At 43.1% G+C, this 13,536-nt stretch overlaps 1 protein-coding gene across 8 annotated transcripts in view; it reads right to left on the reverse strand.

Moving 5' to 3' along the window:
- The window catches only part of KLHL3 (kelch like family member 3), a 130,485-nt gene extending 117,464 nt beyond the window's left edge, over positions 1-13,021 (reverse strand). For 5 of the 8 annotated variants that reach the window (XM_060415763.1, XM_012178543.3, XM_042250911.1 and 2 more), the window contains exon 1: positions 4,722-4,933. In XM_060415763.1, coding sequence (XP_060271746.1) covers positions 4,722-4,735 — 14 coding nt within the window. In that variant the 5' untranslated portion in view covers positions 4,736-4,933. Of the gene's footprint in view, positions 1-4,717; positions 4,934-12,856 lie in introns of those variants that run through there. The other 3 variants (XM_060415762.1, XM_042250910.2, XM_042250909.2) reach the window with 3 other exon arrangements.
- Between the last annotated feature and the right edge of the window lie 515 nt (positions 13,022-13,536).

The following is a 13,536-nucleotide window of genomic DNA, read 5'->3' on the forward strand; positions in this document are numbered from 1 at the left end:
AGAAAAAAAAAATAGGTCAATTCTATGTTGGCAAATTTCATCAAATAAAACACTTGCTTTAGAAAACTTACCCCAAAATGTTCTTGTATAGATGTGTCTTAACAATATAAAACCTAGCAAGCAGCAAAAACCTAAATGCTCAAATCTGGGTATGGGGAAATCAAGAGGTTTCTTCCAACTAACTTTGTTTTCTTGCAGTTGAAAACCTTGCTTCACCAAAAATTATTTCCAAAATGGAAAGTTTGGTTTCAATTATCATGGTTGAAATGCACATATGCTTCAGGCAGCAGTGATGCCCAAAAATTTCTACAGAAGTTTCCACTCATGCCTTCTATGGGTGGGAGAGGGCTGAGAGGAAGAGAAAGTCTGCGGCGCTGAACACTTGCTCTTCCCTGGGTCTTGCCAGTGATACACTGGGCGTTGTAAAACTCAGCATTTGGAGAGACTTAGCTGCCTAAATCATGTTTTTGTTTTTGTTTTAATAAGATCTGTTCCTGATCAAGGATGGAAAAATAAGCTCTCAGGGTTCTAGGAGCAGGCTGTCCTCCGTAAGGATGAGCCATTCTCTCTCTTAGGACTGCTCTCATAAATTCAAGGCACATTGTTGGGCACACAATGCCCCTTGCAATAAGAGGCATCCTGATGCTTCTGATAAAGAAAACCACAAAAATTTTAAGAAAAATGGACAGCCAACATCCCCCTTTTGTGATGCTTCTTCTAAAAGTTGTGGTTCTCTGCAATTCTTGTGAATATCCCAGAGACTATGCCTGGAAATTTTTTTAACTGTGGTAAAATACATGTAACTTGAAATTTACCCTTTTAAGAATATAGTTCAGAGGCTTTAAGTATGTATATATTCTTGCACAACCATCTATTTCCACAACTTTTTCATTTCCCTAAATTAAAACTCCATGCCCTTCAGGATTGGGAACACGTGTACACCCGTGGCAGATTCATGTTGATATATGGCAAAACCAATACAGTATTGTAAAGTAAAATGAAGTAAAATTAAAAAAAAAAAAAAAAGAAAACCCAAAGAAAAGTAAAAAAAAAAAAAAAACCAACAACAACAAAACTCCATGCCCATTAAGCATTTCTCCCTCTCCCCAGACCCTGGCAACCACCAATCTACTTTTTGTCTCTATGAATTTGACCATTCTAGATCCCTCGTATAAGTTGGGAATTTACTATAATCCATCCACAAGGCTAATTTCTAGTACTTAAATGAAATCCCAGTAGCCAAGCTACTGTCATTTTCAATGTGCTCCACACACACACACACACACACACACACACACACACACAATTTGTCACTGTAGTGATGTCATGGCCCCAAATCACTAATGCCATCTGAAGCCTCGGGGTATCTATAAAAAGGAGGACTAAGGTAAGGCTTCCTAGGTGACACAGTGGTAATGAACCTGCCTGCCAATGCAGGAGATGCAAGAGACTTGAGTTCAATTCCTGGGTCAGGAAGATGCCCTGGAATAGGAAATGGCAATCCATTGCAGTAGTTTTGCTTGGAAAATTCCAGGTGTCTTGCAGGTTACAAATCCATAGGAATCACAGAGTCTGACTGGACCGAGCACACATGTGTGCACACACACACACAGACACACACACACACACACACACACACGTGTTGATGAACGCTACAGAAGGAAGTGCCAAGCCCTGTGTGGTATCTCACTGTGAGGAGACAGTTTAGGTGCATGCAAGATGATGATCTGATAGCCTCTTAATTTTCTCATGGGAATGGTCCCACAAAATCTGCTTTGGATTATAAATATACAAAGCCCTTAAAATAAGCCTTGGTTAGTATCCAAGAACAAATCATGGAGTACAGCAGGGCAATAGATGAACACTAACAATAATAGCAACTACCATTTACTGAGAACTTACTCTGTGCCAGAAAAACTTGCTAGGTGCTTTATCTATATTGCCTCCTTTGATCTTCACAACAACTCTGTGAGATATGGATACTGTCTCTCTACATCAAAAAGAAAAATTAATTCTGAAAAAATGTGCCATACTCAAGGTCATACAAGTTTATGAAATAGATTCACCACAAGCTCTATGTTACCCCAAAGCCCATGTTTTAATTAATAGCCTTTTAAGGTAGAAGTTATTTTCAAACTCTCATGGCAAAGAAAGAAAATTGTTCATTAGAAATCTCTTGGCTGAAAATTCTTAATGCTTAAAAGCAGCCCCAATTAAGCTTTAGCAGGTTAAATGTAGAAGAACAAGACTTAGGATCCCTCCAGTCTCTAGAGGTCTGACATGTGATCCTAGGCCAGTCACCCAGTTTCTCCGGGAACTTGTGAAAGAAGCCTACTTCCCCCTCTTCTCCCCTACCTCAGAGCATTCCATGGGGTCAATTACCCATGCTGAAATAATAAGGCTGATGGCCAAAGATGAACCTATTGGCCAGAGGTTTCAATCGCCTCTTGGAGAGGCAATTTTTAGTTACTGGAGCTTCTCACAAAAGTCATCAGCTAATCAGCAAATAATTATCTACTACCTACTATGTGTCCAGCCACACAATAGATAATGTGGAGTATTCAGAGGTACAGGCAACATTCTTGTCCTTGAGAACCTATCCCCCACTGTGGGAACTTGCAAGATATATGAAACAACAGCACAAAAACATCTTGTAGGTGGGCCTGTTATTCAGTACCCAACTATGAGATTCAAACTAGAAGTAATGAAATTAGAAAGAACATCTGCCAGAACCAGAAGAGCTTAAGTTTCCAAGACAAAGTGGAATTTTAAAACAGCCTTGATAGATGAATAACTTTTGGAAAAGTGAAAGCAAAAGGCATTCCAGGCGAAAGAAACTCTGGAAGCTAAGGCTCTGAGACTGGATGTAGTAGTGCACAGGATGAGTGATCACAAGAGAGACCCACTGATCTCTCGGTAGGGGTATATGAGTGAGCAGTAGGAATGGAGACTGGAGCCAGATTTCAGAAGACTTGAATGCCTGACAGGGTAAGCTGGTCTTAGAGTGGGAACAAAAGGTAGTGAGCTCGGTGACCTGGTGAACACTGGAAGCTGCAAGGTTTGGATTTCTCTGCTTTTAATAGAAGGAAAGCAAAAGAACACATGTAAAAACTAGGGGTTGCAATGCCAAAGACCTCAGCCATCCCAGTTGAAAGGCACCAGAGTGCTGAAGAACAAGAGAGCTCCTAGGAGGCCAGGGCTCATTACATTTTGGAACACTAAACTGAGAACATAGTAAGTACCCAAAAATGCTTGGGAAGCAGTGCTTTGATCTACTGTTGCTAGTCTCAAATGGACCTTTCAGTCCTAATATATATAAGCAAACAGGCTTGATCTAGAATCTCCAAACCTCCATTCATATCACCCCTGCCCTCTGTTAGCTACTAGACCAATAAGAGAAAGTAAGGACACTGCACACTTCTGCCCTAAGGAAGCAGGCTTTCAAATGCTCTGTCACCCAGGGGGCCACACAGAATCCAACACTAAGCTCCTATTGCAAAGGACACTCAAGGAGAGACACTCAACCAGCACATTCAGTCTAAAAAGTCCCAGTTCTCTTCCTAGGAGTTACATCAAGAAAGACAGCCCCTGGGGGCCTCTTCAGACAAGAGGACACTATACAATCCTGCCAGTCCTAATGGGGTTTAGAGAGGTTTAATGACATCATTGTGCCCCCATGAGATGTAAGACTGGGGACAATCCATGCAAAAGAAATTGTTTATTGAGGTACACTCCAGGCATTGTTGACTTAGTTGAACCTGTTACCCTTTAACCAGCTAGTTACCATCTGAATCAAACTGGCGACTTAGAGCAGTAGCCCTCCTCCCTCAAGGGTCCATTGGCTCTCAGTCTTCTCACCTCAAGGAAAAGGCAAGCCTCGTTCTCTACCAGCCGCAGACTCACAGAATGGAGAGGAGACGTTTTGGCACACAGAGAAGTGACCTGCCCTGCACCACACTCAGCACCTTCATAATTAAAGAATCAGAGCCTCAGATAACAGCTTTAAAATGTATTAAAATGCATGGGACTGCCAGGAAAAAAAATCTCTCGCTAGTTAGATCCAGCTCAACAGAAGTACTGAAATTTCCTTCTGGTAATTTCTATTTCATAAAGAAACCCCTGATGAAAGGAGCAAGAGTTTCTCTAAAGAATATAACTTCCAGTATCATTAGGAAACTTTTCAATGCAAATGGAAAGTTCCGAGAAAGTGTCACCTGAATGGATTTCTCTCCTTCTTACTTGAACTTGTGTGTGCATACAGGTACACACACACACACTTTTAGGAAAGACATCAGCTTGGCATGCTTGTTGACAACTTGAGCAAGTACTCTATGCCAGGCCAGCCCTGCTATGACATCAAAAAACACCCACCAAAGAAAAAACACCCCGAGGAAAGTAGCCAGGAAAGGGAAACGCCTCCTTGAAACAGCCTGATACAGCCCATGCTGAAACTCTTCCCAAACACCAGTCAGGAAGTCACTTCCTTCAGGGTGCTCCGCTGCCCTGCAAACCCAGACCTGTCTCTGTGGAAGCCAGATCTCTGGGGAAAGGGGTCTCCCTGGTCTGGCTCTGCCGCTGGCTGGGATCCATCAGTGACCAGGTCTTCCAACCCTGTCTAACCAACGCCAATACAAAAGCTGGTGGCTGCAGTGTGAGTGCGTACACACGTACACAAACACACACACACACACACACACACACACTTATACACACGTACCTACCTTTCCCCGTCCATTGTGTGAGGCCCAGCTGGGGTGGCAGCTGCTGAGCTGTGTCTGTACCGGAGGATCCTAGCTCTGTTCTGCTCGGTTCTCCCAGCCAACCAGCAGGAGATCTGATCAACAGCAGTGATTCAGCATGGCTGCAAATGAAGCCACCTCCCTCTCGATCCTCCTTGCTCTGACTTACTCTCGGCAGCTTCTACCGCAGAATCAGCAGCAGCAGAAAACGTCTTACCCAGAGCTCCCTGCAGCCCTTTCAGCTGCTAAAAGCAGCAACCCACTTGCTCCCCCTCCCCCGCAGGCTTGCTGCTCCTCCGTCTCCTAGGAACAGCGCAGCAACAGCAACCCAAGTGCAAGGCCACCTTTCCAGCCGCTTCCACATCTGCCCAGGCATCCCCAGGCGACCAGCCGACCCCAGTACCTCCTGCCTCCTCTGCCTAGACTGAAAAGACTTGGGCAGTTCCTCACTAGCCCGAGAAATACTGGTCCCCTCCTCCTCCCCTGCCCCCATAGGCTGTGAGTCTGTCAGCCTGGCCAGATTGCTGGAATGAGGAGGCCCCTCTGTGGCTTCCAGTGGACTTTATCCACCTGGGGAAATTGACTTGTAGGTCACAGCTCATTTTCCAGTTCCTCCTCCCAAAATCTACAACAGCTCTGAGAGTCTGATAGAGGAAGAGAAGTTAGGGTAAAAGAGCCTGATGGAACCGAGAAGAATGCAGAAAGAAGAAAAAGGGAACTGAAACAAACACTATTTGACTGCAAGAGGCTAAACTGCAGTAAAGCCATCACAATGGGACCACATACATTTATTTCCCTAGGCCGTAACAAAAGACCACAAGTTCCATAGCACAACCCTAAAACACCTTCCTAAAGTCTCTCATGTTAAAATCTGACATAAGCTGTAGCTCCAAGCAATCAGTCTCCAACTAAACCCCCCATCTCCAGTCAAAGACCTCTCGCACCCTGGAATCTCCAATTGCCTTTCAAGCCTCAATTCTGACCCACCTATGCGAAAACATAATGTAGGGGGCAGGCTGGAGGCTGGTCTGTACCTCAGAGCCACAGTCAAGGCGCATAACTGGGGCAATCAGCCACTGGTGTTTGCGTGGTCAGTTCCTTTCAGTTGCATCTGAATCTACAACTCTATGGGCTGTAGCCCAGCAGGCTCCTCTGTCCATGCGATTATCCAAGCAAGAATACTGGATTGGGTTCCCATTTCCTCCTCCAGGGGATCTTCCCAACTTAGGGATCAAACCCGCATCTCCTGCAGCTCCCGCACTGGCAGGAGGATTCTTTACCACTGAGCCAACTTGGGAAGCTTAGCCACAAAAATGGGTTAAGAAACTTCCTTGATGCCTCAGAAAGACCACACATGAACATCTCTATTCTTGGAATCCTCTGTGTCCTGTCTCTGCTTTTCAGGACCCATATTACCACCATCTGGTTGAGTGACTTTCAGTAAGTCTTTTCCCTACTCTCGACTTCAGCCCCTCACGCATAACGTAGGGTCAAACTCTAGAGTCCCTTTCAACTCTAAAATCACATAACTCTAAAAATGTCTTAAATGTTCCATTTTTCTTCTCATTAGCCTGTAAGATTGTTTAAGAAGAAATTTTTACTGGACTCTCAAGTTTTGAGGGGGATTTAAGGAAGATGATATGAAGTATGTGAAAGTATGAGGGATGCTTAGTAAACTTATTATAGTTGTAATTTTGACCTGTTAAATTTCTTCACTGCCAGAAAGCCTTGAGACCATAATGAGGGAAGCCGGACACTGAGGTAGCAGAAACTAGGAATAACTTAAACTTTGCACAGCCTCCTGAACTCAAACTGGCTAGCACGTTACTCTCAAAGATTACTCCCCACCACTGACATCACAAAGTCCTCTCAAATAAGGCCATTAGGCCACTACCCAACTCATTCTTTCTCAAGTGAGAAGGGGCTCAGGAGATTTTATTTACACCCTACAGCCCTGTATCACTACTTCTTCCTTTCACAACAATACCCCTCCTATCTTTCTCCCTCTGCCCCTTCCTCTTCTAATCAGCCTTGTGGCTCTGCTCCAGATATTTCCTCTTGAGGTGAATCACAGGGACCAGAAGTTGAACATCACAAATAAGGAAACTAAATCCCAGAATCCATGCCAGAGTGCAAACATCCACCAGGAAGATGAGTGGATGATTCATAAAGGGGATACGAGACTAAGATGAGTCTCTCACAACTTCATACCCCTAGTTACCACCTCACCATATAGAAAAGGGGGGCGGGGGAAGTGTCACATGAAACAAACCAGAAAGAAACTTTTTGAAGATCAGAAAAGTAAATACTAAAGGACCAAGCATATTTCAGGTTTCAATATATTACAACTCTGGAGAGCCAGTATAAAATGTTTACAAACTTTCTTTGGCAACCTACTTCTGCAGTGCTAACCAATGTCACCACAATGCATGTGTTGAAGCCAAACTGCTCTCACCTGCACTTTATCCTCCACTCTATCCACGAGAGATAAGCTGAACAGAGACTTCTTGGAGAAGGGCATCAAGAAAAGAAAAGCAAAACCAGGGTCGGAGCTGAACCAAGAATCAAAGTCTCCAGACTCCTGGCACAAAGTTGCCATCAGAAGCTCCTCTGCTATCAGGGCTATACTTTACACTTTCTACTTTATTATACAAGCCTTCTCTGGGCCACAGGCTGAAACTGCTTGCTCAAGGCTAACTGTCCTAACTGGATTTCAGATTAAGGAGAGTCACTATTGGATTCTTGCAATAGAGGAAAGCCAAAGGAACCAAAGTAGTGCCTTCCTGTAGGAAGAGGTCCCATGTTTGGAATTTCCAGCAGTAGGGTCTCACCTCCTTACTGGGCCTCCTCCCCATACCCAAAGCTTCTCCCATAGCTTACCAAGAGTCCCCACCTCTCCATTCCAGAACCATTAACCCAACCATGTACATCAACTTTGTTCAGAATCTTCCAGCTCTGTGTGGCTGAGGAAAAAAATCATGTGAGAATTTTTTAAGTAGGTTTGGTCTAGAGAGTTCTCTTCTCCACACTCCATCTGTCCACTGGGAGCCTGCATAGCACAGCTTACCTGGAGACAGTAAGCACAGCCCATCAGTCTTCCTTCTAAGTGTCTTTTTCTTTTCTTGCCTTTTTCCTCCTTCTTCAGAGCCTCACTCTTGCCCGGAAAATCCCATGGACACAGGAGCCTGGCAGGCTACAGTCCATGGAGCGGGCAAGGACTCAGGCATGACTGAGTGACTTCACTTTCACTTTTAAAGCCTCAGTTCCTCACAACTGCAGGCACCAGAATACATACAGTGGTCCCACACCCAGCTGTGCATCAAAGCCATCTGGTTGAAAGTATAGGCATCAGGGGATCAAAAGACATAAAGAAATTTTTTAGGCTTATGGTAGTGCTCCGTATCTTGACTGTGACGATACTATACAATTGCATACAACTACTACACTTTATCAAACTAGAAGTGTCTAGTTTGAAAAAACTATAGTGTTTTATCAGTGTCTAGAAGTGTCTAGAAGGAGGTGAATTTTGTCAATTATACCTCAATAAACCTGGGAAAAAGGAAAATACCACAGTACCAGGCTCCACCACACACCTATAGAACTGGGACCGAAAGAACGGGAATTTCAGCCAACTTCATCAGCTCAGCTCAGTCACTCAGTCGTGTCCGACGCTTTGCGACCCCATGAGTCGCAGCACGCCAGGCCTCCCTGTCCATCAACAGCTCCCGGAGTTCACTCAGACTCATGTCCGTCGAGACAGTGATGCCATCTAGCCATCTCATCCTCTGTAGTCCCCTTCTCTTCCTGCCCACAATCCCTCCCAGCATCAGGGTCTTTTCCAATGAGTCAACTCTTCGCATGAGGTGGCCAGCGAACTTCATAGGTGACACTAATGCACAGCTAAATGGAAAGCCCACAAAGAAAAGAACTCAGGCCATTAGAATCAGTCAGACCAGGATCTGAATATACTTACCAGAAATATAACCCTTAGCAAGGTACAAGTCTGAATTTCCTCATCTGCAAAAAGAAGATATTAATGGATAATAATAGTACCTACCCCCCAGGGTTGTTAGGTTTCAAGACTATCAAGCTCTTAGCAGACAGCCTGCCCTGTAATAAACACTGAGTAACCATTAGCAGCTATGGCAATTTGCATTGCCCATGCCAATGCTACCAGACTATAGCTCTGTGAGTCCTTAGTTTTGAGGTCAAGAAGTCAGACAGGGTACCTTGTGCCAGGAAACATAGCCCTGGGCCTCTCCTGGAGTCATTCAGTGGTCCCTATTACCGACAGGTCAGCAAGGACTAGGCAAAGTTAAATTAAGGCCCACCCACACCTGTATCACCAAAACTTCCCCTCAGATTCCTACTTTGAGTGGACTCTTCCTGTAGCTGCTTAGCATGCCCCCAGCACAGCAAGCCAGGCAGAAAATGAAAAGGAATTCTAGGTCCGAAAAAGTCAAAAGGTAAAGAGAACAGCATATTATCCAGAGATGCCTGGCTTCCCTCAGGACACCTCCTGTGAGGGAGAACCCATGCCCTGAACATATTCAAGAGAGTAATCACCTGTGGCATTTATGTTACACTTTAAAGCTTACAGAGTTCTTCATGTCCCTCATTTCCTTGGACTTAAGATAAAACATCCACTGAACAGTAATAACAGCTTCCATCCCTTGACCTTTTACTCTAGGCCAGACTCTGTATTCTTGCCTGGAGAATCCCAGGGACAGAGGAGCCTGGTGAGCTGCTGCCTACGGGGTCGCCCAGGGTCGGATATGACTGAAGTGACTTAGCAGCAGCAGCAGACTCTGTACTCAAGACTTTACATGTAGCCCTCTCATTTAATCCTCCCAATAACCCTGTGTAAAGCAACTATTATCCCTGTTTTAAATTTGAGGTACACAGAAATGCAACAGATTTTTGTATGTTGACTTTGTATCCTGCCAACTTTATTGTTAGCTCTGATAGTTTTTTGATTGAACCCTTAAAGTCTTCCATTAATATATATAATATCACCTGCAAATAATGGTAGTTTTACTTCTTCCTTTCTAATTTGGATGCTTTTTACTTCTTTTTCTTGCCTAACTGCTTTGGCTAGGACTTCCAATACTATGTCAAATAAAAGTTGCGAGAGTGGGCATCTTTGTCTCGTCCGTGATCTCACTTTTGAGCATGTTAGCTGTGGACCTGGCACATATGGCTTTTATTGTGCTAAGTTACAATCTCTCTACACTCACTCTATTCAGAGTTATTAACATAAACGGATGATGAATTTTGTCAAATGCTTTTCTCACTTCTATTGAGATGATCATATGATTTTTACCCTTCATTTTGTTGATTTGCTCCTCCACAATGATTGATTTGCAGATATTGAAACCTGGAATAAATCCCACTTGATTATGTCAATGATCCTTTAAATGTATTGCCGCATTCACCAATAATACTGTTGTTAATATTTTGTTGAGAACTTTTGCATCTATGTTCATTGGGGATGCTGGTCTATAATTTTTTTTTTCTGGTGGCATCCTTGTCTTGTTTTGGTAACAGGTTAATGCTGGCTCCATAAAATGAGTTTAGTAGTGTTCTCTCCTGTTAAAACTAATAAATTCAGTGAAGTTAGAGGATATAAAAATCAACACATCAAAAAAGTCTACTGTGTTTCTATATGCTAAAAATGAAGTATCAGAAAGAGAAATAAAGAAAAATACCACATTTATAACTGCATCCAAAAAAAAAAAAAAATCCCCATTACCTACCTAGGAATAAATATAATCAAGGAGATGAAAGACCTATATATTGAAAACTACATTAATGAAAGAAACTGGAGAAGATACAAATGAATGGAAACATATTCCATCCTCATGGACCGGAAGAACCAATATTGTTAAAATGTTCATACCACCCAAAACAATCCATAGATTTTATAAACTCTATCAAAATTTCAATGGCATTTTTCACAGAAATAGAATAATCCTAAAATGTGTATGGAACTAAAAAAAAAATATTCAAAACCATCTTGAGAAATAAGAACAAGGCTACATCATCATACACCTTGATTTCAAACTTTATTACAAAGCTATATCAATTAAAACAGTATGATTAGCTACCCCTGAGGGCTCAGAGGGTAAGAAATCCACCTGCAACACAGGAGGCCTGGGTTCAGTCCCTGGGTCGGGAAGACCCCCTGGAGGAGGGTGTGGCAGCCCACTCCAGTGTTCCTGCCTGGAGAATCCCATGGGCAGAGGAGCCTGGTGGGCTACAGTCCATGGGGTCGCAGAGAGTGGGACACAACTGAAGCAACTAAGCACAGCACAGCACGTGATCAGATACATCAACTGAAACAGTATGATTCTGGCGAAAAAAGACACATAAATTAATGGAACACAGAGCCCAGAAATAAACTCACACATAAATGGTCAATTAATTTACAGCAAAGGAACCAAAAACACATGCTGGGGAAAACGCAAAGGTAACAAGAGCGAAAAAAAACAAGTGAGATGCCATCACACTAAAAAGCTTCTGCAAAGCAAAGGAAACAACCCAAAATGAAATGGCAACTTATGAAATGGGAGAAAAGATTCAAAATCATGTATCTGATACGAGGTTAATATGAAAAATACATAAAGAATTCATCTAACTCAATAGCAAAAAAATCTGATTTTAAAAATGGGCAGTACATATGAATAGACATTTTTCCAAATAAAAATATACAGGCACCAACAGGCACATAAAAAGACGTTCAACATCATGGAAACACAAATCAAAACCACAGCAAGATACCACCTCACACCTGTCAGAAAGGCTATATCAAAAAGACAAGAAACAACACGTGTTGGCAAGAAGGTGGAAAAAGGGGACTTTTTCCCTTGTACACTGCTGGTGGGAATTTAAACTGGTGTAGCCACTATGGAAAATAGTACTGAGGTTCCTCAAAAACTTGAAAATTCAACTACCATATGATACAGTAATTCCACTTCTGGGCATATATCTGAGGAAAATGAAAACACTAACTCAAAAAGATGTATGTACCCCATTGTTCACTGCAGCATTATTTACAACAGCCAAGGTATGGAAACAACTTGTATCCCTTGATGGATGAATGGATAAAGAAGATACACACACACAGAGAGAGAACAGTATTATATAACCATGAAGAACATTAAAATGCTTCCATTTGCAACAACAGGGATGGACAGCATGGGCATTATGCTAAGTGTTATAAGTTAGAGAAAAACAAATACTGTACAATCTGTCTTACACCTGGACTCTTTAAAAAATTATTTTAAAAAAATCTCATACAGAAAACATATTAGTGGTTGCCAGAGGCAGACGGTCAGGGGAAGGGGAAATGGGTTAAAGGGGACAAACAGTAAAAAGAAAACACTATTTCTCTTCAGAAGTAGTGCAGCAGGACTTGCCTGGTGGCACAGTGGTTAAGAATCCGCCTGCCAATGCAGGGGACACGGGTTCAATTCTGGGTGCAGGAAGAGTTCCACATGCTGGGGGCAACTAAGCCCATGTGCCATTAACTGCTGAGCCTGAGCGCCATAAGTACTGAAGCCCACACACTACAGAGCCCGTGCTCTGCCACAAGAGAAGCCACTGCAAGGAGAGATCTGTGCACCACACCTAGAGAGTAGCCCTTCTAACCACAACTAGAGAAAGCCTGCATGCAGCAGTGAAGACCCAGCACAGCCAAAAATAAATTTAAAAAAAAGTAATGCAGTAAACACAAGCTTGACTGAAACATGGAACATCAATAAACAAATAAATATGAGGAAACTGAGGTTCTGAGACTTAAATGACTTGATCACAACCCCAGAGATCTGAGACCCAATCTGCCTGACTTCAGAGACCACTATTAACTACTGTGCTTGGGGACACGATCCCTATCTTACTACCTCCATTTTAGAGATAAGCCAGCTGAGACTGACAGATAGCAACTGGCTCAAGATCACTCAGTGAGCTGGTGGCCAAGCAAGGTATGGATCCTCAGATGCCTGGCCTCATGCTCTCTCCACTTCACCTGAAGAAATGGAGCAACAGCATCTGAACCCCAAAAGATAACATAAGCTGACATCCAAGGCTCCCAATACCTACCCTTATTAAGTCCTTACCCATTCCTCTGGTCCCTTAGCTTACCAAGCCAAGCCAAAGAATGCTCTTGGGGAAAGCTGGGAACACACCACTGGACCCCAGTGAGTCAAAGAAAAGCCAGACCAACTACAGCAGCAAGCAGAGTGTTTCACACAGGCTCGCACATTGCAAACATTTGTCTTTCCGGGTTCCCCCTAAGAATCCCATCCTCTAAGCATCAACCTGCAACTTATGCCCTCTGCTGGTAAATCTGCGCATCTCTCCATAAGAAAAGTGAAATCTAATGACTATACCAACGGTTTAGTAAAGGGCCAAAAATCTGCTTCCTTCACAGAACATTCTACACAAGAAAGAGGATTAATTCCTACTGACTATTTTTTCATAGATTCCACATGATGCTGGGCAACTAAACCCGTGTACAACTACTGAGACAGCACCCTCGAGCCTTCAAGCCACAACTAATGAAGCCCGGGCAAAAAGAGCACACGTGCGCTCCACAAGAGAAGCCACCACAATGAGAAGCCCTCGCACCACAACTAGAGAATAGTTCCTGCTTGTCACAACTAGAGAAAGCCAACAAGCAGCAATCAAGACCTGGCCAAAAACAAATTAAATTTTTTTAATTTGTATTTTAAAAGACTATTTATAATTGTAAATAGTTGCACCTAGATTGGCCACAGGACTGGAAAAAGGTCAGTTT

The sequence above is a fragment of the Ovis aries genome, chromosome 5 (assembly GCF_016772045.2).
Source record: "Ovis aries strain OAR_USU_Benz2616 breed Rambouillet chromosome 5, ARS-UI_Ramb_v3.0, whole genome shotgun sequence".
NCBI classification, from domain to species: Eukaryota; Metazoa; Chordata; class Mammalia; order Artiodactyla; family Bovidae; genus Ovis; species Ovis aries.